We start from the raw sequence: 27,302 nt of genomic DNA, 5'->3' as shown, positions 1-27,302 counted from the left end.
TTGGGATCATCTTTTGTTCCTAAGTTCACTTGTTGTCTTTTTTCGGCTTGTTCTGTGGCATGTGGTGTGTGAACGTCCTGTGGGGGACTGTTCGCGGTCTTTGCTTCGTCGGTCTTGTGAGTAAGGGGAGTTGCTGCAGGAACCGGAGCGTCTTCTGTGGTTGCGACAACAGGGTCAGGGATGACTTCTGTGGTCCTAACAACATTGGCTGGAGTCCTTACTTGAAGCTGTATCAGTTTTACAGGATTTGGTGGGGCGGTCGTTAGGGTTTGAGCGAGTGGTCGATGCGGAGCGACCTCGGGGTCGGGATGGTGGATCACTAAGCGCCTAGCGACTTCCGGCCCTGCAATGATGGATGGAGACCTTCTTGCCGGAGCCCCCTGCGGTCTGAGTTGGTGCGTTGCCTCTGACCTCCGCGACCAAGTCTTTGGCCATGATATAGCTGGTGGGCTCGTTTCTTGTACTGACATGGGGTTCAGCTGTTTTGTTTGCTGACAGGATTTGATTACAATGATAGGCTTCGAGCTGGTTGCTACGAAGCTTCATCGTGCCCCTGGGGCCTGGAAAACGGAGGACTTGATGCAGTGTAGACGGGACGGCCTGCATTTGATGAATCCAACGCCGTCCTAGGATGGAGTTGTAGGATGACTTGATGTCTAAGACGCTAAAACGCGTGTTGAAGCTGATTTTATCCTCTCTTGATCCCACTGAAACTGGGAGTATAATATCACCGATTGGGTCGGCTCTAGAGCAGTTGAACCCATAAAGAGGAGCGATAGGATCTATGAAAACTGACTTGGGAGGTTCATCTCCTGAATTGTGTGGTAGAATAAAATGTCGCATGAGCTGCCAGGGTCTATCAAGACGCGCTTAACTGTCCAGTCGCTGATCTTGACATGGATGACGAGCGTGTCGTTGTGAGGGAGGCAGACCTTGTTGAGGTCGGCTTCCGTGAAAGTGATATCCCCTGATTGGCAACTTGAATTTCGTGGGGCGTGTGATGCGTGTGAAGAAAAATGGTAAACTTCCTGAAGGGCGCCCACACGCCGTCGTTTCTCTCTGGATGAAGTAACAGAATCATCTGAGAATGTAATCATATGGATGGTTTTGCCGTTGTCGCGATCTGCCGAGTGCTGGCGTCGGTCATGATGAGAACGGTCTGTGGACAGCGTTCCTGGCGAGGAGGAGATCTGCTGCGAACTCGGCGAGCCATGAGCTTATGGCGCAGGTCGCCGTCGGCGATGTTGGTGTACTGTTTGATCTGTCCCGATTCGACGAGGTCCTGGAGATAGTGCTTGATCCCCCAGCAGGCATCGGTCTCGTGACATTTTGCTTTGTGGAATGCACAGTAGGGTTTGTCAGGTCGATCAGCCGGTTGCCGTACGTCAGGTCGGAAATACGAAGCTCGCTTAATCTTTTCTAATATATAGCTGGGAGAGCGTGTAAAGACAGCGAACTCTCTGTTGTTATCTGAACGCTTTCCTGACTTGGGTGCTTGTGATCTGGGTCGCTTTTTGGCAGGTGGAGTGTCGCCAGAAATCGCCGCGACTTCTTGGTCGTCTGATAGACCGTGGTGTCGCAACCCTTCTTGCTACTTAATATACTTTGTCGACCGCCGTATAGCTCGGGAGGAATGTCTGGGCGCGACCTCATCAGTGATCTGGAGAGGTCTGTGTTCCTCACGCGACAAGCGTTGGAGAACGCTAGTGTGGCGAAAGATTCTTTGAGGCAACTTTCCATGCATAATAATTTAGCTTTGAAGCGACCTAAGAACTGGCGGATGGTCTCGTCTTCTCCCAATGATAACTGGAAGAGTGAATCCATATCTGCTTTTTTTCGTCTGTTATGAACGTACTGATTGGCGAACAGATCCGTGAGCTGCTCAAAGGTTTTGATCGAGTCTGACTCGAGTGAAAAGAACCAGTCGAGTGCGCCATCTTTGTAACTAGCGGGAAAGAGACGACAGTGAAGATGGTCGCACTCCGAGGAGCTGTAAAGGGCGAGGCTTTGAATGTAGCGGGCCACATGCTGACCGGGGCATGTGCTGTCGTCGTACATCGGGAAGCGTGGCTGGATGAAATCTTAAGGAGAGGGTTTATTGAGTACCTCTGTGGTGAATGAGGAAGCGCGGTATGTCCTCAGCATTTTCTGAACAATCTGTGTTGCGTCTTTGCGTACTGCGCTCTGGTCGATCCGTTGCGACAGCTCGTTGATCTGTTAGTTAACTTCATTAATGTCGTTCTCAGCGACGTGACCAGCTGGTTGTTGTTGTTGAGCATCTACTTGTGCCCGTAAAGCAACATTTTCTTTGCCTGAGCAAGGAAATGCTCTCATTTGTTAACCCCAGCTGATTTGCGAGGCTTTGAACTTGAGCTTCGAGGCTTGCCATGCTTTGTGGGTTTGAGAATTGTTGGTTTTTGAGTTGTGTGAAGGTGGTTTCTCAAGTAATCGAGACCACAGACGGCGCCAATGTAAAGACGTGGTTCGGCTTTCCTTTACATACACTGTTTAAAGGGGAACTGGAATAGATTAGGAAAGGGACCGAGTTCGGCTAAAAAGCGAACTGCCTACGTATCTTGCTCTCGGTGCTGAAGGAGAGAAGAATCAGGTCTAGCGTAGTTCATAGGAGGGGTATTTATAGGTGTTGAGAGTGAATCCTCACCCGCCACGTGTAAAGCGCATCCCAAACGTGGGGTGTCGATTAGGAAGGCGTGCAAGAACTATTTTTATAGGTCTGCCGTGATGATGGTGATTAGTAGTCTGGGCAAATAGCTTGCGGCAGCAGTCAATAGCTAGTGGCAGTGATTTGTGTATGTGCCTCTTTGTTCATGATTGCTTCTAGAAGGTAAGCTGAGTCACGCTATAGCTTGGTTCGCGTGCTGGTGCGAACTGGTATGGAGCGTTCTCTTAGCTTGTAGATGCGATCTGGCTCCAGAGGTCGGTGAGGTATTTCCACCATGTTGAGTGCGTGCTTGATATTCCTGAAGGAGAGTATCACTCCCTTACAAATACCATATTGTGCCTTCAAATCAATCTTTTTGGTGAAAGAAAGAATTTATGCTTTCAGGTGGTGCCAATGAATAACTTTGTTGAACAGGTAAAATATGCCGAGAAAAAGTATTGGTCTAAAACTTTAAAAGGCTGAGTTGGGCTTCCCAGCTCAGAATCTATGCTTTTACGGTTGACACTGTTGCATTCTGGTAATGTATGTTCACCATTCCCCTGTTCTCATAGGGCTATTGCGAGAGAAAAAGACCCCTGGTGGTCCGAGGTGTGCCTGTACCTGCATCTGTTGCTTGTGATCTCACCCATCTGTTACTGGTTGGCGCATATCTTAATAAAATGTTACTTGTTCCGATCATCTCCCTTTGCTGACAAGATCTTATGTATCTGGTTCCTCAGATGCATCTTCTACTCAGTAAGGTTTATCCACATTCCATAATAGGGGTTTTCTTTTTTCTTGTACGAATTCTTCTTTGGGACTTTTGTATGTTTTTTTTGCTGCCATATTTTCATTTAGGTTAACTTAAAATTTGCGAAGTAGTTTGAAACTAGTAGAGCGCTTGACCAAATTACATATCTTTCGATAGTACAAAAACTTGGGGCTTGCGTCAGTTTTTCATACATCAAATATCTCAAATCATCTATGAGTTTTTCAAGGATTCACCAGGGTCACTGGTCAAGAATATCTTTTGGTTTTTGTAAGTAGTTCCCTTTGATCGGTAGGAAGTAGCCAGTAGGGATAAAAAGAGGACTGTAGAGCTGAATATACATTTTTTTTTTTCATGAATTGACTGATCTTACCAATTTGAACAGAGTGTGGGTAAGAAGAACAAAAATATTACTCAAGCATGTTTTCAAAAGAATACAAGGACAATCCGTTTCCTAATGGCGTTTCCTAATGTCTCAACAAATAAGGGCATCATACAATAATCACGAAAGGAGAAAGAGATATGAGAAGAAATTTCATTAACTTACAAAAGGCACAAGCCAGATAATACATACATACATTTACATAAAACAGCTCACAATCAGAAAATTTTGCAATAACACAGATAAAGCCGCATGCCCATACTACACATGTGTTAGCTTTAACACAATCAGGACAAGAGCTTCTATGCCTTTGGTATCTAGCTTATCATGGGGTTCGGTGTGAACCAGATTGCTGGTGGCATAATCATGAGAGTGTCACTGGGATAGAGGAGCTTCTCTATACTGGTATCTTCAAGATTAAATATGCCGTAGTCATGACCTCCAAACCCTTGGTCCTTAAAATAACTCCAGAAATGGTCAGTGAAGTAGATACAATTGGGCTTGCACCCTGAGAAATCACTCGAAGATATAGATAAGGAACTGTTATATCCCACAAACAGAGAGCGATTCCCAAGGCTCTGAATCTCCACCCACTTATTAGGCGCCCCAAAATCTAACTTGAGAACCTTGAATCCAACTGTTTTATAAGGCCATCGTTGACCCTCTTTAAGACTAGTGGTCTGATCTTCTTCAAGGACTATTTTTCTAAGAACCACAAGCAAGTCCCCAGATGACTCAAGTATATACGAATAAGAACTAAACTCTTCACGGGAAGGATGCAGGCCAATTACTTCTTCGGCATACGGATGAGTTCCTTCTCCTGCCTCCAAATCTTTAATAACAACAACATACCCATTATTATGTACAGCGTAAAAAACACCCTTGTAACACGTAACATCATCAAAGAAACACATTCTTTTCTGATCTGGAGTTTCTGGAGTAGCCAGAGTCCATGTTTCTTGCTCACCACCAATTTTATAGTACGCCAGTTTACTATTCAATCCTTGAATAGTCATGACCACAGTACCACTACTAACCGACGGCGATGACAATGCCACTCTTCTAACATACATATCACGAATAATGTTGGACTGAAAAGTGAAATTATTAGTACTACCAAATCGCTTTCCAACGTAATACAAAGAGACATTATTAGTACCTTCCTCTTTTTGTTCAAAAGTGTGGAGCATACTGGGGAATGTTGTAAGAGGTGGGAGATTGAGTAGTGATCTGGAAAGCGGGTTAAATAACTGAATCTCGGAATTGTGATGAACAGTCATCAACCAGCCACCAGGAAACGACCCACAAATTCTTCGGTCGGATATTTCGGGTATCTCAGCCTTGTAAGTGTTTCCATCACACAGACTGAAGAAACCAAGACCAGTTTCATTGTTGAAATCCAATGAGGTGGATTTGTTGTTGTTGAGGGGAACAATGAGCCATGGAAGATGATTTGGAAACTGAAGAGGGCCACAAACGGCCTTCCATGGTTTGCAGACGCATCCGAAGCGGATTAAATCAGGGAAACTCAACCGCTTCGAGATCAACTCAAACAACAGATGTTCGGGCAATTGAGACCAATTCTCTTCTTCCATCTCGTTTTTGTTTTTTTTTTCTTGCTCTACAATACACAATGATGATGATGATGAACCACCCAAGCCTCGTTGGGTATATATAGGCGTGCCATTCGTTTGTGAAACAGAATCAGGCGGTTCATCGAAATAGAAATCGCCTCCAATTTCAAAAAAAAACAACCGTCGGTACTTGAGCACCACGGTAGATCTCTCTCTCTCTCTCCCTCTCCAACGGCTGTTTCAGGCACCATCTTTAACTTATGATGAATAAATAATACACGGAATATAATTTACATGGTTGCGTTACTGAAACAGAATTAGAAACTTATTACTTTTTGAGATTTCATCCAAGTACAAACCGCGTCGAAAACCAAAATAGAAACCATTGAGTAAGTAACCGCGGAAGACGAAAAAAATAACCACTCTCTCTGTTCAAATTTCAAACTTAAAGCCGTTAAAGGTCAATGCCTCATTCTATTTGGTAGGGGCTAAGGTCTTGCCATGCGACCCTGTCTTGACTATTGACCAATGGCTCATTCTATTTGGCTTTGTTGAACTTTTCATAAGATAACCTAAATTTGAAATACACGTACTAATTTACTACCATCATTTTCTCGTGTTCCACCAATACTACCGTCGACCTTTTTAAAACATGAGCTATTGACCCCACATGATATCTTTAGAGACAACGCATGTGTTTTCTTTCCGACTCTGGATGAGCGACAATTGTTTTTCACTTTCATAGTAAATGGTTGGTCTATGGACTCACTGCAGAATCTCGTCTTAAATACTACAATCCCTTCAATAAGTAGTGATAAACACCTAAAATTGTATTATAAACCCCGTAGAGACACTACATATTGGTCGATTATGTATTTAATAAATGTAAATTAATTGTATTTTCGTGCTCTCATAGGTTTCGGCAGTTAACGACAAATTTGTAGCAAAACCTACATTTTAGCATGAAAAAGTTGTACGGAATAGTGTTTGAACTGAAGTCTTCTCTCTTTTCCCATTTGAAGCTAAAAAAGGCCACACTAAAGCCCGTTGACTCAACACCGACCATAACAACTTAACGATGCAGAAAAGTCGTGGAACTTCTGACGATCATATCTTATGATTCTAGACTCTGAATTAATTCGGCACGAGAACTGTCAAAACGATCAGTGCGGCGAGCTCTATGCAAAGACATGAAGTTGTAAAAATCACCAGAGGCCACATGGGCCCACCATTGGTCAAAGAACGTAGGTCCATCACCTAGTGGTTTCTCCACTAAATGAGCACTAACAAAGTGGTGCACTGAAGGAGCATTAAATGAAGAAGTGGAACACTAATCCATCATTGTAAAGGGAATGGAAAGAGCACTCAAGTTTTTGCACTCATTCCATTCCATGGGGCTAGATGAGAATTGGGAAGTAAAGAGTTTTTAGTTTTCTTTAGTTTTAGATTTTCTTGTAACTTGTTAATGGAGTCTTCTCCATAAGAAAATAAACATTTTTATCAATGTCTCTCTCAACCTGTTTTCTTTCTACTTCTTCTTCTTATTTAGTTAATATATCCTAGGATCATGAGCTAAAACCCTCCCTTGTGGAGGGTTAATGATGTTCATGTGAAGAACAAGTTCGATTTCTAGTGGCCTTAGGCATTCAATTAGGAAGAACAAGTTTTATTTTACATCCTGTCACAAAATGATAGAGTACGACCATGTTTGGAGTTTGGAACTCAAGATAGAGTAAGTAACCACTGAAGACGAAAAAAATAACCACTCTCTCTGTTCAAATTTCAAACTTAAAGCCGTTAAAGGTAGCAATCGTGGTCAATGCCTCATTCTATTTGGTAGGGGCTAAGGTCTTGCCATGCGACCCTGTCTTTGGGCGGGTTTTTCGAAAATTAATTTTCAAAAAAAGAAAAAAAACTTTTTTTTCTCTATATTATTAGCATGAGAAAGATGAATTTAAATGATGAGTTTGGGATATATATTCTACATCACTGAGTGTTGAGTTTGATGAATAGTTGATATTGTTGATTTCATTACCACTTAGACTATTTATTAGGGTTTTTTAGACATTGGTCCTACTATTACTATAGAATTAGACTTTGGTCCAGAAATGCTGAAATATTAGTTTTTGGTCCTACTTCTGTTACTTGACCATCAGTCAACTTAGTTGACTATGGTCATGCTGTTTGCTCTTTTGAAATGGCCAGAATGCCCTTGAGTGTGCGTCACACGTGCTTTCAACTAGGACTAAACTCTAATATCTAAGTTACAGTAAGACTATTCTTTACATGAGAGTTCTAATGGACCATTCAGATGTAATTTGATTCCCATATTGAGGAAAGTTTTTTTCACGTTTGATAAAAGTAAAATGATTAGTTTTACCTACGAATAAGCTACGAGAACTCAACGCAAGTAAAACTAGGACTAAACTTGTGTCTAGGTTATCAAAGTTTTCTACTCTCGATGCTATTGCAATAAAGTTGGAATAGAAGATTCGTTCCATTCATAGTTCTTTAGAATTTACGTTTTCTAAGATTATCGGTTCTACCAAAGTTAATGAGAGTAACGATGAAATATATACTACGATGGAAATTAAACTAACAAGATATGATAATTCAACTACGGAATACTAAATTGATAATATGATAAGGAATTAGGGGGGGGGGGGATTGATTCCACCTTAACTCGACTTAATTTACTAACGAAGAACTGTCGTAATCCGAATTGAAATGCTTTCGCATAGCAATTTGGTCTTCCTAATCCCTAATTATTCATGACAATCTCTACCAACTAACAACTAGTATGTGAAACAATCAAACCCATTCTCATGGTGAACTAATTGTTTTCTAGAATGGAATGGAAAATCACGAACTATTCCATGCTAACAAAAATCAAGCTTCATCAAGGCTTCTTCAACCTCCTCTCATGGAGGTTTTAGCCTAGAATTATTATGCTATCATTAATATATAAATCATAACAAGACATGATATAAAGATTAGAAATTTGCTTATTTGAATTAAAAAGGAAATCTAATCATGCAAGATTGAATTGAACTAGTAATGATTTATAATTAAATCTATGAATTGAAACTAAAATGATTAATGGAATGAAACTAGATTATGAAGAACTAACTAACTTTATTGATCTAATGAATAAATAACAATGATTCAATAACTGAATTTAAAACAAGATAATAAAAACTAATTAATGGAGTCTAAAACTAGATCTAAACTATTGGCTAATGGCTACCTAAAAACTAGATTGCTTAAGAGTTAAATCTTGTGTTCAAATGGAGGAGACAAGATCCACTTTTTCGTGCATGGGCTGAGGAGCCATGTTTTGGGCCGGAAAATCGAGCCTAAAGCCCAATTTCTTCAGTCCACAGAGCCCTTTTCAGCTGGATTTGACTTCAACAGAATTTTTGTCCACTTATGCTCCTCTGATTAGGTAAAGAGTTGGACCATTAGAAAGCTCTTTCCGAGCTGGCCGTTTTGACATAAGGTAGGCCCAATTCCGAGGTCTGAGTTCAAAGATACGGCCTTCGGAAGTTCTAATCGACTTTTGTAAAATTTGTTTTACGCCCGCGTTGACTTTGACTTTTCAGCTTTGACCGGGCTTTAAAAAGGCTTTTTCCCCTTGAATCTTGGCCTTTAATCATAGAACTTCTTAGCAACCAACCCTAGCTCCTTTATCTCGCCAAAGTGATACATTTCTGCACATAATTGACTCAAATGCCTGAAATACATAAAAGCACGTAATTAGCATTAACTCTTATTTATTACTCGCATAATTGGTCTAAAAGTATTATTGTTAAAGGGTTAAAACTACAGTTTTGGGCTCTTATCAAACCACCCCCAAACAGTATTTTTCTTGTCCTCAAGCAAATATGAGAAATTAGAATAAGTGACCAAAAATAGAGTTCTAACTAATCTCGTTTTGCCAAGCTGAGTGCGATTGCACTGACCATATGCAACAAGTCCTTAAACAACTAGGAATTCCCTAGTGGACAAATTATAGCCTCGTGAGAGTTTTCCAGTGAAGATACTCACAAACTTCATCTATACTACAACGACTAAGAAATAAAACTATTGTTTCCTTATTTTTGCTCCCAATTATCTATACATCTCACTAGCAATGAATACAGAATAATCAAGTCGAAACCTAAGCTAATATATGCATAATAATCAATCATCTACGAATAAACATATATACAATGAGTAATACTATGAAATGAACTAGTAGGTCCGTTTATGAAAACTCGGGATAGCGTCCTTAAGTAGGTCCTCACATAAATGTCAAGATAAAAACCACTCTAATTTTTCCGCTCAAGTTTCGCTACTCCGGTCTTGTGATGGGCACAATTTACCTTACAATCTCAATGACACACAAAGGAAGCGAGTCGATCAAACACATCTGCCACTTACTATCACACTAACCTATTCCTAATTGAGCTAGAGGTCTTTATTAGGTGTTACGGGGATTAGGAGATGGTTTAAGAAGGAAGGAAATGGATATTCAAAAAGGACAAGTCTGAGATAATAGAGTCTTCATATTATGTACCTAGAGAAAACCTTGTTCTTTACTTTCGCTTCTACACTTTGTTTCCATCCTTAGCCATATTTTTCTTTTTCTTTGGCTTTTGACTCATTTGATTCTATTTTTGGAGTTTTAACTCTTATTTTCTTTTATTTATTTATTTATTTATTATTTGGATGAAAACTTTCTTTTCTTATTTGAAGTGACTAACAAATTCTTGATTACAAAGGTCTTTCTATTTTCTATTCTTCATCTCTATTCTTAGACTCATTCAAAGAATGGGAAGGCTGATTTTTTTTCTTTTTATTTTGTTTTGTAACAGGGTAAAGGAATTGTGGTTTATGAAAGGCTAAAGAAATGTTCAGAGGGGCGACTAGCGAAAAATAATTTCATATGGTTTGAATTTCTGGCTATATCTATCCAAAGAGGGACTAAATTCTCACTTAGGATATGGTATAGTGATCACGCAAGTGGACGTGTGATTTCTCTATCTGGATTTTACTTCTTCCTTGTATCATTTCTCAAATGTTTCACTTATATAATGCTTTAGGCTATATTCTCACAGGATTTGTAGAATAAGTACTCTAGCCTAGATTTCAGAAACTTAATGCCAAACAATCATAGATACTCATGTAATATATTGATAGATAGATGCAAAGATTATTACCTACATATTAACCTAAGTTTCTAAAAACTATTCTAATACAAAAGTTACGTGAGACTTCTAGATTATTAAGAGCATAGAGAAAGAAAACAATACCAGTATTCCTAAATGTATAGCATAAACATTTTATTTATATTTTTGAATTTTTGAAAATTTTGAATTTTTACTAGAAAACAAGTGCATATTGTACATATCTATATCCTAAGAGATGCCTTAATTATACGTGTTTCTATGCCACCCCCAAACAAGAAGCATGCTTTGTCCTCAAAGTATTTAAATAAAAAGGGTAGAAAAAATACCATGGAAACGAGTGAAATTCTGGAACATCTGCAAAACAAGGTTAAAACATACTAATATAGAAAATAAAAACTAATGCAACTCTATAGGAGTTCCACCCGTTATGCGGTTAACAAGAATTAAATTGCTTGGGACATAAGCAGACACTAACTAAAACTAAAAACTTACCTCCTCTCCCTCGTTTAATCGTCATCCTCCTCATCATCCTCTTCAAAGAGATGAGCTTCCTTCGCATCTTGCCACGCCATGATGATTTGCCAGGCTTCATGCCATTTATGATCTACAATTGCTAACCTATTAAGCGCCACTTGGTCGGATGGGGTGTAAGGTGCAACCTGATGAGGTTGTATCCTCCACCTTTGCCAAGTCATTGCACGGAAAGATCGAATAATACAATTGGTGGGTCTCACAATGTCAACCCCAACCCAATCCGTGAAACGGGTACAAAAAACAGGGAAGAAACATAGCATAATACGGCAAACTAAAACAGGCATAAGAAGGTACTTATGCCTCATACTATGGGCTCGCGCTAAACTAGAAAGTAAGGTTCGGGGAAGGTCATAAAACATACGTCCCGTGGCTAAAGCAAGGAAAACGCTGCAAGTAGCTTCCTTCAAAGAAGAAAAATGTCATTCCCCTAATATGTTTAGAATGATCCAAAACATAACAGTGCCCACATTCATGGACAGGCTACCAAGGGCGACGTTGTATTCCCCTTGGTCATCGATACGGAAAATTCATGCCCAATAAACCTCATGCAAAAACTCATAGGTGTAGACATACATATTATCTACCCAATAGCCCCATAGGTCTTGTGTTTCAGCTGGCATAGCAAGTCCAAGAAAAAAGGCTAGCAAGAACCTGGTAATTTCCATTGGTTCATCCTCAATGGTGATGGAGAACACTTATTCTCCATCCAGTTTATCAAAGAACATGCAATTATTGTAAAAATAATATTTAAGTGCTGGAGAATAATGTTCATCAGGTCTAACCATTAGCGGTTCCCAGCCTACACGTATAATCACCTCGCGAAACCAAGCACCATAGGTGTCGTTTCGGAACAAATCTTCAAAAGACTGTTCCGGTATGATTTTAGGATATGTCATCACAAAACTACTCTCTATAACAGCTGCAAACGATCTTAGAACAACCCACAAAAAATTGGAATTTTTCGTGCTTACGGATGTTAGAGCACGGGGGACGCTCATATTATGCCTGGGTAGGGCGCAGGTCGCGCTCAGGTGAATTTCGAGTTACAGTGTTTTGGGCACGAGGTGCGCTCAGATTTGGTTTAGGTAGGGCGCGGGTCGCGCTCCTCACTAAATCAAGTCATAGGTGGTTCAAGCGCAGGTGGCGCTCAACTGCGGCGTAGGTCGCGCTCCGTGCAGCTTGAGTGCTGAAGTGAAGAAGAAAAGAGGAAAAAAAATGGGAGTTAAAGGTGAGAGATGAAAGTGAGATATGTGGGTTTTGTGTGGAGAATGAATGAAGTTTATATAGGGTTTGAGTTTCCAAAACGAATCGGCAAGTTGCCAAAAAGCTTTAAGGCAATTGCCGGAAACAAAATATTTCCAAAACCGAAAACGGAAACAACCCATATACTTTATTCCAAAACAAACCTAATATCTTTTAGGTTGAATTTAGGATAGTAACTGCCTAACTCATTAAGATTTCATCCTACCACAATATCTACTCATTGCCACGCCAATATCGGCAACATTCCCAACAATCATCCTAAAATTACATAATAAATTGTGGATCATATAAAAATCATGCTAGAGGAAATAATACCACCCCCAAACAATTCGGGAAGGTGGGATTAACACAAGAATCAACGCATAATTTGAAAAGAACCACATTATATTAAAATCGAAATTCAAATACAATTAACTACCGAATTCAAAATTTAACTACTGAATTCAACAACTTAACATCCGAACTAATAAAAACAATAAAAAACAACATCAATCAATAAATTCCCTAAACCACGCGCTACTAGTTGAAGATGGAACATGAAAGGAAGATTGGGCCTGAGTTCCCGATGGGCCCGAGCCATCCGTCCTTCGCCGACGACTCTCGTGCCTCACAGACGCCTCCTCAGAAGAAGAACCCCCGTGTGGTGGGAAGCGTTCAAGCATATCTTCTTGGAACTTTCGTTGTGCTTCCATCTCAGCCTTCATCTCCTCCCAACGCTCATCCTCGCACTGGGCACGAGTCTCAAAGTTACGATGGATGGTAGTCTGCCGAGTCCGGAGATCTTCACAAGTAGTATTAAGAGAACGCATGCCACGATGAAGCACTGACATGTGTTCTGCATTAGAAGTACACCTTTCCAAGGCATCGGCATCAAAACATGTCGTGTCCTCCTCATCCTCATCATCTGACTCAGTCTCTTCCACTACCCTCTCTCCAGGCAACCTCTACGTCTTCTGGATACACTCCATATAAATAGTAGGATTTGAGTGCCTCTTCAGCCGAATCCGATCGGATTTCGGAGTAGCTCTCAAGGTCATCATGATCTTTGTTATCAAAACAGGGAGAGGTGCAATACTCTTCCCGACTCCTCTAATCATAGTTATCAAAAACTCGAGGATACATAATTCATACTTCCTCTCCTGGAGTATCCATAGAATGTGAAGACAATTCAGGCTGATGTCATTGACTTTCTCCTTTCCGATGACATTCCTCCCAATCTACTGAGCTACAGCCAGCTGGTTGGTTGCAGAGACGACTGGCGAACACAATGCGAGCTCGCATTGTAGTTACCCTCCAAAACCATCTCGTTCATCAAAGGCTCGATCCCACTAACTTGGGATTCCTGCAATGTGGCTACTAGAGTGTGTCCTTCCTCCATACCGAAGATACGAGCCAACAAACTTCTATCCACTTCTCTACTTACTTTATTCACCTTCACAAAAATTTTATTCCCAACCAACTCCCTCGTCCTATAAAATTGTTGGACCAAATCTTCGTGATAAAAATCGTTCGTCGATATACCACAAATGCCTCCAATCCCTACGAATCATCTCCTCACTATAAAACGGCTCAAAGTGGTCGGCAATAAAAGCTTGTTCCGGCAAAATTCGTCATCTTAGAGCCATTGAAGTTTTGAAATGATTTGTGGGTTTGAATAAGGTGGAGGAGACAAGTTTGAAGCAAACTCACTAAAAACAATGGGAGGTGGCGTGGTGGTGGCGGTGGTGTTTAAAAATTGATTGGATTTGTTATGTTTTGGTGGTGCAAAAGGATGGAAATGGTGGGGTGGATGTTGTGGAGAAGATTTGGAGTGGGTTTGAACTTTGGGCGTGGTTGTTTGTATTTTTTTTAAATTTTTGGTTAGGGTTTAAAGCTTTGGTAATGGCGGAAGTGAGAATAAAAACTCGCCATCTGTTTTGTTTGAAGGAAGGGGATGCACATGCGTGGCACGTGTGGACGAGATTGGGCCCAAGCCCAATTGAATTCCTTAATTTTTCGATTTTTCACGCAACTTCAAATTAAAATTGTCGCTTCGTTACCGGTCCGATTTTTACGAATGAGATATGGAAACGATCATGAGAGAATTTCCAATCCAATGATTCATAAAACACTCTATTCTAACTGTGGGTGACATACAAGAATATGGAAAACACCTCGAAGTGCGTGTGACGTAAGTTATGCGAACGAATGAAATCTAAATTCATAGATAATGTCAACCCGAATCAAAATACGATTAAACGGCGTAAGTAACAAAAATGGAAAGTTTAGCAATCACAGATGGAAAAACCGAGACCCCACCCCCAAACAAATTTTAGACAACAGAGTTTAGGAAATTTGTTTTAAACGTGGGTCTTTTAAAGTCAGATTCCCGAGACTTTCGAAATTACTATTTTTATGATTTTAGAAATTTTTTAATTTTTATGCATAATGTTTACTATAAGAAAAATGGAAAGCAATAAGGTCATAATTCACACCATAGAGGAATATGACTCAAAAACCGAGAAAACATGCAAGAGTGGAAAACGTGAATTATGTTAAACGTGGATTTAGGATCCGGTACTTACAGCCACACATAAGTCCATAGGGAGGGACCGATTACCTGAATGGTGCACTTACCAATATATGGAAATGAAAGGAAGTACACCAAGCAACAAAGGTCAGTCCTCATAGACAGGGTCCTGTAAAAAGACTTCCTCCACTTCAGGGGACAAAAGCTCGTGAAAATGTTTTAACCGTTGGCCATTGACTTGAAAGGTACTGTTGTCCTTGGGATTTACCGAGGTGATTATCCCGTAAGGGGTGACTTCAGTAACCAGAAAAGGACCAGACCAACGGGTTTTTAATTTCCCTGGAAAAATATGTAGACGGGAGTTGTAAAGCAAGACCTTTTGCCCGACCACAAACTCTTTGCGCAAGATTTGCTTTTCATGAACACGTTTCACGAAGAACTGTCGTAATCTGAATTGAAATGTTTTCGCATAGCAATTTGGTCTTCCTAATCCCTAATTGTTCATGGCAATCTCTACCAACTAACAACTAGTATGTGAAACAATCAAACCCATTCTCATGGTGAACTAATTGTTTTCTAGAATGGAATGGAAAATCACGAACTATTCTATGCTAACAAAAATCAAGCTTCATCAAGGCTTCTTCAACCCCCTCTAATGGAGGTTTTAGCCTAGAATCATTATGCTATCATTAATATATAAATCATAACAAGACATGATATAAAGATTAGAAATTTGCTTATTTGAATTAAAATAGAAATCTAATCATGCAAGATTTAATTGAACTAGTAATGATTTATAATTAAATCTATGAATTGAAACTAAAATGATTAATGGAATGAAACTAGATTATGAAGAACTAACTAACTTTATTGATCTAATGAATAAATAACAATGATTCAATAATTGAATTTAAAACAAGATAATAAAAACTAATTAATGGAGTCTAAAACTAGATCTAAACTATTAGCTAATGGCTACCTAAAAACTAGATTGCTTAAGAGTTAAGTCTTGTGTTCAAATGGAGGAGCCAAGATCCACTTTTTCGTGCATGGGCTAACGAGCAATGTTTTGGGCCGGAAAATCAAGCCCAAAGCCCAATTTCTTCAGTCCACAAAGCTCTTTTCAGTTGGATTTGACTTCAACAGACTTTTCGTCCACTTTTACTCCTCTGATTGGGTCAAGGGTTGGACCATTGAAAAGGTCTTTCCGAGCTGGTAGTTTTGACATAAGGTAGGCCCAATTCAGGTCTGAGTCCAAAGATACGGCCTTCAGAAGTTCTGCTAACATAAGGTAGGCCCAATTCCCGCGTTAACTTTGACTTTTCAGCTTTGACCGGGCTTTAAAAAGGCTTTTTCTCCTTGAATCTTGGCCTTTAATCACATAACTTCTTAGCAACCAACCCTTGCTCCTTTATCTCGCCAAAGTGATACATTTATGCACATAATTGACTCCAATGCCTGAAATACATAAAAGCACGTAATCAACATTAACTCTTATTTATTACTCGCATAATTGGTCTAAAAGTATTATTGTTAAAGGGTTAAAACTACAGTTTTGAGCTCTTATCAACGTTCTACAATAAATTGCCTCGAAATTGGCTGATACATTGCATAAACCAATTCTGTCAATGGGGAATAAATTCAAAACGCCGCCTTCAGTGTCATCTTTTGCCCCATAAATAGTAATATGTAGGATAGATAAGAAACTAAACAACATATAACTAGCATCAGACACACTGTAATTATTTTAGGATCTATAGGATTTTCTGTTATAGTAAATATTTTTCTTGTTTGTTTATTTTTAATCTTGTCAGGGTTCATATTTTTACGACAGTTTTTTATCAATGGATGTTTTACAAGTGTATGTATTGAATCTTTGCGTGGGTATCAAGAACATGTATCCGAGGAAAAGATTGTGGGTATAATTCTAGAAAATAGAATTGTCATTCAATGTTCAAGTAAAAACTTAATATGTTCCATTGTTCCACCTCATAATGGACCAAACATGTAAAGATTATATGAACCTTTATGTCCTTGATTTGGATAACATGTTTCAAAATCCTACTAGAAAGATGCATAGTTACTTCTTTTGTGACTAGTTACTTTGTAGTGAGATACTCACGACGCCATAATGCTTCTTCTATGCATGTGTCTAAACTTGCAAGGCATATACTATGCGAGGCATGTTATCCAACTTATGGTTTCCTTTTTCTGGTTTTTCTGGTTTCCTTTTGTTTTTTGATTCTCTGCGAGGCATATACTATGGAACTGGAAGAAAAACTTGCAAAACTTAGAGAGCATAATGAAGAATTGCAGAAGATTGAAACAGGAGTATTGGAAGATACACATTGTCTAAACCATCGTCCTCTCTCACTCTTAAAGATAAGTTAGTATTTGACCCAGATAATAATGTCATTATTAGGACATGGTCCTTATTGTAAGTTAGATATTAGAGTTTATTCATACTTGTAAGAACGTATGACGCACACTCAAGGGCATTCTAGCCATTTCAAAATAGCAAACAACATATAACCACAGTCATCTGAGTTGACTGACGATCAAGTAACATAAGTAGGACCAAAAACTAATATTTTAACATTTCTGGACCAAAGTCTAAAAACCCTTATTTATTATTCTTAGACATAGTTCTTATTGATAGAATTCTTTATCAAGGCACCACCATAGTACTTGGTTAGTTTTGTGTACTTCTACTAGAAAAGAGATTTAAACCTCTAGTCAACTGGAAGTAGAAGTTTTTTAGACTTAACCTTTGAGCTAGACTTGAGCTTTATACCCATTCTTTGGAGAGTTCTTACGTAAAATCTGAGTCTGCATGACTCAACCTCTTTCAATTCTTTATTTCATTGTAATATAGTCTCATTATTTTGTAATTTAGTTAATCACAAAGTGACATCAACTGGGGAGATAGCCATTAGGTCTTGTACTGTAGTCTATTCAAAACAGAGTATCATACTGATAAGTCAAAGTTGTGAACCCATTCAGCCTTTAGCCCACCTAGTAGGACCATCATGTTAAACCCTTTTGAGCCATACATCAAAGCTTTTCCTTCATAAACCCTTTCACCCAACTCCAAACAAGGAGTATAACCCAAAAACCTTTATCAGCCATACCTATATGTTTCTGATAATGCGAAGGGCACAAGAAGGAAGAAAGAGCCCAAAAGGAAGATTACAAGGAAATACCAAAGAGATACAATGAAGACCATCATTCTGTTCTAAAAGAAAGAAGCTAGTGGAAAACAAACATATCCAGTACTAATCAAGGATATCCCACTAAGCAAGAAAAAAAAAAAATAGAAAAAGAAAAAGAAAAAGAAGAAGTTGAGTAGAATTGATGGAAAAACCAATACAAAGGAAGAATTTTCTCTGTAATATAGAAATCGAAGACATCTTCCAAGAAAGAAGCAAAACCCTTAGTGTTCTTCAGAAACCCTTTGAATCCTTTATACCTTTCTTTCATAAACCAACCCCAAGCCAAGTTACAACCCATGACTTATCACTACAGTATGATACGAAGTCCAAAATAGGTGAGAGGATGCTAAAGCGAAAGACCCGCCACTTCATATGTGATTGACATTCTTTCCATCAGACTACTTTCATCCAGAAGTCCGTTTTTCAAGGTAGTATGTGGGATGGTCGTATTTCTTATTCTTTTCCCCACATACATGAGGTAAAATATTCGACCATCTTCTGAGAGATTCTTGTCTGAGAGTATTAATCTTTGTAGGTAGTGGAAGTTGTGAGGTTTACCATAGAATGTTCAAAGATGAATGAATGGGAGTTTGATGATCTGGGAAAGGTAGTTTCAATGGGTTGATCCTTTAAAGTTCCTACTTTGATTGGTTTGTAAAAAGAGATGACTTGTATTAAAATGAAGACTTGAATGAAAGCAATGAAATGAAACTTGAGTTGAATGAACACATTGAGTAAAGTTTGCAAAACACAAAGAACTTGAATGAAAACCTAGATTGAATAACTTGAAAACAACTTGTATTGAAAAACTTGATAAATAACAAAAGCAAATAAAGCAAATAAAAACTTGGAAAAATAAAGGATTTGAATTGAAAATCTAGCTACACTACTCCTACATGACCAAAAGATTAAGTCTAGGTGCTCTCTCTCATCTCACTTTTGGCTTATATACTATACCTTTTACAAGTTACAGATTTGCCCTCATCCCTTAGATTCAAGCTACCTCATGAATTGCTTTATGCTTTTGCTTAGATGTAAGACACCTCATGAGTTTGTTTTTTCCTTTATGCTTTGCTTTTGGATTTCTTCTTGAGCAAGCTTTGATTAAGCAAGGCTACTTTTGAGTCAAGGCCATAATCTTCAGTCTTCTGAGTTTGGGTCCTTGATCGCGGACCTTTGCCTTTCACCTTGACTTTGACTATTAAGCATTTTCTCCTGTAAGCTAGAGTCTTCATAACAAGCATTAATAGAGCTCCTTTTGGTGCTAAAATGCATATTTTATGATAAGTGGTGAATAGGCCTGTAATGTGCAAAAGGTATCAAAAGCTATGAGTTGTCTATTTTTTAAGCATAAGAAGGACATATTTGAAGTATTGTAAAGGTAATAAAATGAACATTTCGGGTATGATCAACAATCCCCAAACAACATTTTGCTTGTCCTCAAGTAAAAATGAGAGAGATAAAAAATAAAATCACAAATGTGTGATTTATTATACTAATTTCGTTTTGCAGAGTGTAATTGTATTGACCATATGAAACAAGGCCTTAAACCACTAGGGATTCCCTAGGATTCCCTAGCGGATGAGCTTAAGCCTCGTGAGAGTTTTCCAGAGAAGTTACTCACAAAATTCTTCTATCTATTACAAAGGGTTTTGTCTCCTTATTTATTCTCAGAAGTCTATACATCTCATTAACGGGGAATAAGGACAAACTCCTTTGAACTTAGGATAACGTATGTTAAGTAATTAAATCATCTAAAGATAAATGCACAAACATGAGCAATAAAATGCAAAAGTAGAGTCGTATGCAGCGGACATTTATTCTTTACATACACGAATGATGTCCAAAGGAAACCGGGGTCGATTGATCAAAATTGCCACTTACTATCACACCAACCTATTTCTAATCGAGCTAGAGGTTTTTTATTAGGAATTACGAGGCTAGGGTGATGGTTTAGAAAGAAAAATGGAATGGAAAAACAAAATTTGATATGTTGAGAAATTGGGTATTCAAGAAACTAGAAACTAGATAAGAACCTTGTTTTGTTCTTTGCTTCCAAATTGTGATTCATTCTTTAGCCCTTTGGCTTTGTGACTCCATATGATTTCGATTTTTGGGAGTTTTAACTTTGCTTTTGTTTCTTTTTGCTTTTGTTTTTTATATCAACTCCTTTTGATTTTGAACTTTTGGGAGATTCGATTTTTGACTCATTTGATTTTTTTTTGGAGTTTTGGTTTTTGATGGGTCTTTCTTTTCGAAGCAACTAGCTGATCTATTTTTGTATAAGGTCTTCTCTTCTCTTTTTTTGATACTCATCTAATTCTCAACTTGTCAGCTGGGTAAGCTATTTATTGTGTGTTGTAACGGGTGAGGGATTGATGGCAAAGAATAAAATGGCTTTTAGAAATTTTTGAAGGCTAAAAAAGGGGTAACTAGAGGAAAAAATATCTTTTTGAGTTTTTAATGTTTATTTGGCTATATCGATCCAAAAAGGGCCTAAATTCTCTTATAGGATATGGTGTGACGATCAAGTAAGTGGACGTGTGGTCTTTCTATCCAGACATCCTTTGTGCCATCACTCAATAATCATTTAGATGAAGCTTTTGTCTAGATTCTCACAGGATATCGAACTTAATTGTTTTAACCTTGGTCTCAGAAACTCATTGCTATATACAATCAAATGTTTATGCATGTCATTCATGAAAAGATGCAGAAATTGTTGTACGTATATTAGTCTAAGTTCGAAGAATGAATCCTTACTCTATTGTTATAATGAGACTTCTGGACTATTTATTCATCATAGAAAAAGAAAACAAGACTTTTAGTACTAAACAAAAAAAATTTTTGGTCTTTTTGAAAAATATTTAAGAAAGAAAGAATTATAATAATATATCTAATATAAGAAAAGCCTAGTTTTTGCAAAAATGTTATTATACCACCCCCAAACAGAAATATATTTTGTCCTCAAAGTATGAAGGGATAAGGAAAAAGATTACCATAAAAACATGAGCAAAAATGGCAGTACACTTGTATTCTATTTTTCATGTTGAAAATATACCACCCCCAAATAAGTTTGGAGTGTGGGTTGTTGGATATAGAATGAGAAATACATAGGTTATTATAATAGTAAGTTACATAATTATTCTACTATGAAATTTTTGGGTTTTTTGTATTTTTGAAAACATATGTAATGCAAGAAAAATGGAAATTTTGGCATGATGTATGTGTATTACCTTCTACTCATATACCAAATTCTACAAATAAAAATAGGCAGAGAAAATTAAAATTACACTAATAGTTATACATATACATAAGTGCTAAAAGGAAATAAACATCTATCTATACGGACACTAGGGAGCTGCCTAGTCAGAATTCGAGCGTGACTCGTCGGGACGTCGAGAAGATCCTTCTCCTCGCTGATGTCGGGTCCTATTGTGTCTATCACTATGAGGTAGTGCATCTCTAATGTTGTGCAGTGTCCTGGTGACACTGTGTTGAAAACGTATTTGATCTTGTTGGAAAGACTGTTGCTCCTCTCTAATGGTCTGTTGTGCCTCTAAAAGGACTCGTTGCCCTTGCCTGGGTTGGTGGATGTGCTGGTGCGGAATCCTCTGGCCTTCATGGATGAAATGAATTTTGTCCATGGGCCGAGTGAATTGGTAAGTGGCACTCTAAGCGAAGTAGTCCACTGGCGTAGGTGTTGGAGTGGCGTGCGCATGCTCAGAGGCTCTGACGGCAGGTGGAAGCTAGAAAAGTTGGACACATTGGGAATAGATAGGACCTATGGTAGCGTCCTTGACCTCCACTAGAATGCCCGGAACAACGAAACCCCAGTGCTGCATGATCCTAGTGACCAACACTGGTAGAGAAGCGGTGGACCTCCTCGGTTTGCAGAGCTACTCCTAGATGAAGGGGCCGATGTAGAAGTTGTTCTTCTATTCCTAAAAAATCCATAGGATATGGAGCATCACCTTACTGATGTCAGAAGGCTTGATTGAGCCTATCAAGTTGTAGGCTGTCCATTGAGATACTGCCAATTGATTCCTTCGAAGCAAACTCTGAAACACACAGTGCGACGCGGGGCTTATCCTACCCTCAAAAAGCGTCTCTACCATCATAACGTTGATGGTTTTGTTGTTTGGGGATTATTCCGTCTGTGTATAGACCTTCAGAGGAATCCCCAGAGTCTCACTTACCACCTCCTTGGTGAGATCGAAAGAGTTGCCCTCCATGACAACCATGACGCGGTTGTCTTCCCCTCGTTGCACATTGTTGTAAAATGAAAGAGTGAGAGAGGAAGAATAACTCATGTCCCCCAACAGTACAAGAGACTCCTATCCTCTTCTCCTAATCTCAACCTTGAAGTGCACTTCAAACAGATCGAAATTGAAGAGGTTTTGAAATTTTGCACAGGGATGATTTTTAAGACTCGTGCCATTTTGGTTAAGATCGGGGAGTTAAAGAAATCGGGGTGGATAGTTGTTATGAGGGTTGAAAATGGAGCTTTCAGTAAAAATTTGGAGGGGGTGGGGGTGAACTTGGATGGGTGGTCGCGGGTTGGTTGGGGCGGGTGGGCGCGCGCTGGTGTTGTGCAACTAGGGTTTATAAAAATTGTTGGAGAAGATGGGTTGGTCGGGTGGGCGCGTGCGTTATAAATGGGTTCAAGGAACATTCCTAGCACGTGCCTTTTTAGTTGTATAAAAATTTGGGACCCAAGTCCAAATGAAATCAGGTAATTCTGATCATGTTCTTAGTGCATCGACAACTTCAAATGCAAATCTGCGCTTTGTTACTCGTCTAATTCTGACCGTGAGGTACCAAAACAATTAGCATCAAAAATGCTATGTAAGGGTCTATGGTACACTCACATCTAACGGTGGATAAAAAATAGGTAGAGAAATGAAATAAAAAGAATTGAAGGGAAATATATACAAACAAGATAAAGGAAAATTTTAATTAATTTTTTTGTATTATGGGCAATTTTAAACTAAAATTTTAAAAGGTGGGCCATTTTACGTTAAATCCCTAAGACTTTTTGAAGACCGGAGTTAATCCTAACTCGAGGGTGGAATAACTCGATGAGACTGAGCGCGGTGTGCTAGAGGAAGACACATATAACACCCCTATATTTTTATTCTCTTTTTTAATTAAATATATATTAAGTTAAAAAAAAAAAAAAAGATTATAAAGAGATAGGGTAAAGTGGATAAACCCCATTCCCTATTTTTCGAGGTGGTTTAATAACTTGTTAATTAACGCGTGAATCCTTTGAATTTACTTAGTTTATTCATGATTATGGTATTTGCACCAGGAGGAAAGGTGTCACTAATGGTTTGCTTTGTCCTGTGTGAATGGATTTCAATCTTCTATATAGCCTTCGTGTACTTTTCTTGGTGTTTGTAATGAATTATCACTTAAAAAATGTTTCTTTTGGCCTGTCCCTGTTCTGTATATACTTGAACGGTTGAATCCCACAGTTGATGAGGTAAAACTGTAAAAAAGATTTAGAATTTTTGCTGAAATTCTCAAGGATGATTTTCACATTGGAAATCATGCTCAAGATTGTTAAATTGCCAACTACTCAAATGCATGAGATTGTAAAGAGGGTGGAATTCTATAAATATCAAGAGGAGGCCCAAGGACAGAACAGTGGTAGGACATATTTAGAAGTGGGTACCACTCTCCCTCATCAGAAATATGCTAGAACGAGCAGAGGTGGGCACACTTTGTGCAACGTCTCCTGGAGAGACTTGAACATGGCGACCTCTTGTAACCAAACCTATAATACTGTGTTTCCAGTTACTATAAAATCTCATGCTTTAGAGACAGCGGATTTCTATAAATATCGGCGATAGAACATAGGTGGGACATGCCGAGAAGCGGGGTGGAATAATCTCATCAACATAACAAAAGTCTTTGGATCTTGTTTATGTCAGGGCAATGGACACAATTAATCATTTGAATTCCATGTGTATGTTGATTGCTGATCACTTACCGGTGCTTGTATGTATTTCCCATTCAGTAACTTACGTGAACATTGATATTAAAACTTCATTTATTTATTTTAAATTACAGGATCAGAGTAAGCTTACTGGCAATTTGAAGACTATTCAGGATTATCTTTGCTCATTTGAATCACAGGTGTGCGCATAACTTTTTATGTAAGAAAAAATCAAAAAATGAGAGCTAGTGGTAGATGTTCTAAAGCCTGAATGGTGTAGTAAAAGGTCCTTGTTGTTTCACGTCAATGTAAGGACAATCTGTTTAAATTAAAAAAACTATTAACATCAACATAATGACTATGAAGGTTATCAGTTTTTTCAGTTAGGCGCTTTTTCCATTAGAGGCAATCTTTTATGATATAATAAGTATGTGTGATCTTATTCTGAGATGAACTAAGTCAACTAACTGATTCTAAGTACTTGTATTCAGAGCCCCCCTCCAACCCCCCCAAAACACACACACACACACAAAATAAATAAATAAATAACTGCATGTTTATTTCCTTATTACTGATAAAAAAGACTACTAATTTTCACAATAGTATAGAATATAAACTTATTGGTGCACTTGTTACTGAAAGAAAAGAAAGCCTTATGGTTTCATTATTTAAATACTTTGATTCGGATCATTATGCATGTCTTTTTCGTCAACATTTTATGATAGTTGCCATTGGTTTCCTCGTGTATTGGGATCAGTTCTTGTGTGAAATAATTGCTTTACAAGGGAGGAAAGTGTTAAACAGCAGATTTGAAAAATTAAAAATATGAAGAAGATCTTGGTTCATTGTAAACATATATAATAAGAGTAGTCAGAACAGCTTTTGATGTGTTAACATCATCAAATTTGAAAGGCAACTCTCAACGAGCTGAAACAAGTAGATTGGATTTAAGCTTGCAAGGAACAGACCATGTTCTTTAGTTACAGTGAAGGAGTTAAACAAATCTCATGAAGCGCTCTTGCTTAAGAAATTTTCGTTACAGTCAACAGAGGCACTTTTTGAATCATCAAAACAGAGTTTATGTTTGATGTAAAATTGGAAATATGAAAGCTCCCTTAGTAAGGCACTAAGGTGGATACAACTATACAAGTCATTAGTCCCCAGAGACAAATTACAAATAATAGTTACATCAAGAACCTTAGGTTACGTAACAGTGGGCATCCTAGCTAGCCACCAAATCCACAAAATAATAGTCTCTAAGCTTGGCAGCACCCCTGGAACAACTGAAAGAGTTCCTTAATGTTGAATAGAAGATATATACACCAAGCCGAAAATCCTGCAGCTTCTCCTTTCGTAATGACCCAGCCATAATTTATTTATTAGTAGCAATTTCTTTTCAGAGTGTTGGTGTCTGATATCAAACGGTTAGTCAAAAAATAGAAAAATCGCTTGTTTAGTTAGGATATGAACATTACTTCCCTGCTTCACTTTGTTGGATGGTAGTGGGTTTGTGTTATTTTTGTCAATAGAACCTGTTAAAACTTGAGTTGATAATTCAAAAGTTTATTTAATGAGAAATGTAAGCTATGAAATAATGAAACAAATAGTTCTCAAAACTATTTTTTGTTATAGTTAATTTTCATTGTCTTTAGTCTGTAGAATACGAGAAGGATTGCTAACATCATCTTGTTAATCTTGCAAATGATATATCTGGGACCTTAGCTCCTGTTTCAAACGAAAATTAGGTTATGCCATAATACTATAATAGCCAAATTACGTTAACTATTTCCAATTGCAAACCATCAAGAATGAATTTTTGTAATACGTTTTGGTTTTCTCCTTTGGACAGGGTTTGACAGTTGTGAATATTTCAGCAACAACATTCCCACAAACACTTGATTGGCTGCACAGCTATCTTCTTCAGGTATGTTTTTCTTACTTTTGTTGTTATGATTTATGAAACTTCAAGATATCTCTCATTGGAATGTAATTAATTGTTATATCCTAAGTTGTTGGCCACATTGCATCTTAGTCGAAGTGCATGTTTTCATAAGCTAGAAAGTCGCATTCGCTGAACACAGCACTGAAAGCAATTCCGAGCTAAACCTGTATCAATAATATTTGTTTCATTACATGTCCCTTATCTCTGCTGTGCATTCTCTTTTAACCCCTTAGGATGAGGAATTCTGTTGCACGGAGGGTACTATAAAAAACAGGGCATTGTTTGCATGTTTCATCCTACCTTATTTTGTGTCCCAGATCTTTTATATGCGATTTAATATTTTCTCTTTCTCCTGTTTCACTTTTTGATATTGTTTTCACTTCTTAATCCAGTGTATTGAACGAGGTACTTCCTCCGCATTCACTGAATTTGGGAAGAATCCGGATCCAATTTGATGAGCCACAAGTTAGCTTGAACAGTCGCAGGTACAATCAATAGTTAAAATTTGCTCGAATTTAATACAGTTTGGCAATTCACTGAAATTCACAAAATATTGTAAGAAACACATCTTCCACTATGCATGGTTATATATGTTTGTATAAAATGAATCATCAAACGGAGCTTTCACTATCTTGATAGGTTCACCATACTTATTGGCTTTTTCTTCACATTTGTCGACAGACATTGGAGAAATTAACTAATGTTTTAGGTTCATAAAGACAGTTGGTGGACACATTTATATGCATGTTTGGTTTTTTTTTGGATATATACGATGATTTGGAGTGAGGATACACAATGTCTTGTACAAAGTTTATCTGCAAAAACAATTCTCATATATCTTGTATTACTTTGTTATTTATTTTTGCCATGGATCATTTTGTTCAACTGCTTAGTGAGCTATAAATCCAAAAGAGAAAATACAGTGGACATTACAAGCTACCATTTTTTTTTTCAGGAAAATATACATAGATAAAAAGCTGTGGATGGATATTGCGTTGTGTCAAAATGTGTGCCAGAAGTCCATAACTACGTTGACAGCTTTGACATTGTGCAATCCTTGTACCTAGACCTAACAGTCAGACCCTTGATCAATTTGTATTGTAGGTTTGTAACCCTTATACAGGCATTTTATCTATAGAGAAAGTGATGTCAAATGCCAGTGCAATTGCAACAGAGTGTTTAGAGATTCGCTGGAACTGAGTCATCAGAGATGTTTAGGAATATCTTCACTTGACTCATCTCCTACGTCTTTCTCTTCCACCACTTTCTCCATATTTTCCACCTCGATTGCACCAGCCAACTCTTCTTGTATCACAATTCACAAGCTGCAATCCTCACATTGC

The 27,302-nt window shown here is 38.2% G+C and overlaps 1 protein-coding gene across 6 annotated transcripts in view; it reads left to right on the top strand.

Moving 5' to 3' along the window:
- Nucleotides 1–27,124, top strand: part of LOC147495317 (uncharacterized) — a 36,324-nt gene extending 9,200 nt beyond the window's left edge. For 4 of the 6 annotated variants that reach the window (XR_015197404.1, XR_015197403.1, XM_086563961.1 and 1 more), the window contains 4 exons: nt 24,152–24,217; nt 25,867–25,941; nt 26,352–26,444; nt 26,915–27,124. Coding sequence is in view for 3 of the 6 variants with exons in the window: in XM_086563961.1 (XP_086420087.1) it covers nt 24,152–24,217; nt 25,867–25,941; nt 26,352–26,414 (204 nt within the window). In the remaining 3 variants the exon portion in view is untranslated. Of the gene's footprint in view, nt 1–23,429; nt 24,048–24,151; nt 24,218–25,866; nt 25,942–26,351; nt 26,445–26,640; nt 26,828–26,914 lie in introns of those variants that run through there. The other 2 variants (XR_015197406.1, XM_086563960.1) reach the window with 2 other exon arrangements.
- Nucleotides 27,125–27,302: the final 178 nt, after the last annotated feature.

Source organism: Coptis chinensis, chromosome 6, assembly GCF_015680905.1.
Source record: "Coptis chinensis isolate HL-2020 chromosome 6, ASM1568090v1, whole genome shotgun sequence".
NCBI lineage: Eukaryota > Viridiplantae > Streptophyta > Magnoliopsida > Ranunculales > Ranunculaceae > Coptis > Coptis chinensis.
Note: the sequence above shows the minus strand (reverse complement) of the source record. Positions and strands in the feature narration are given on the sequence as shown.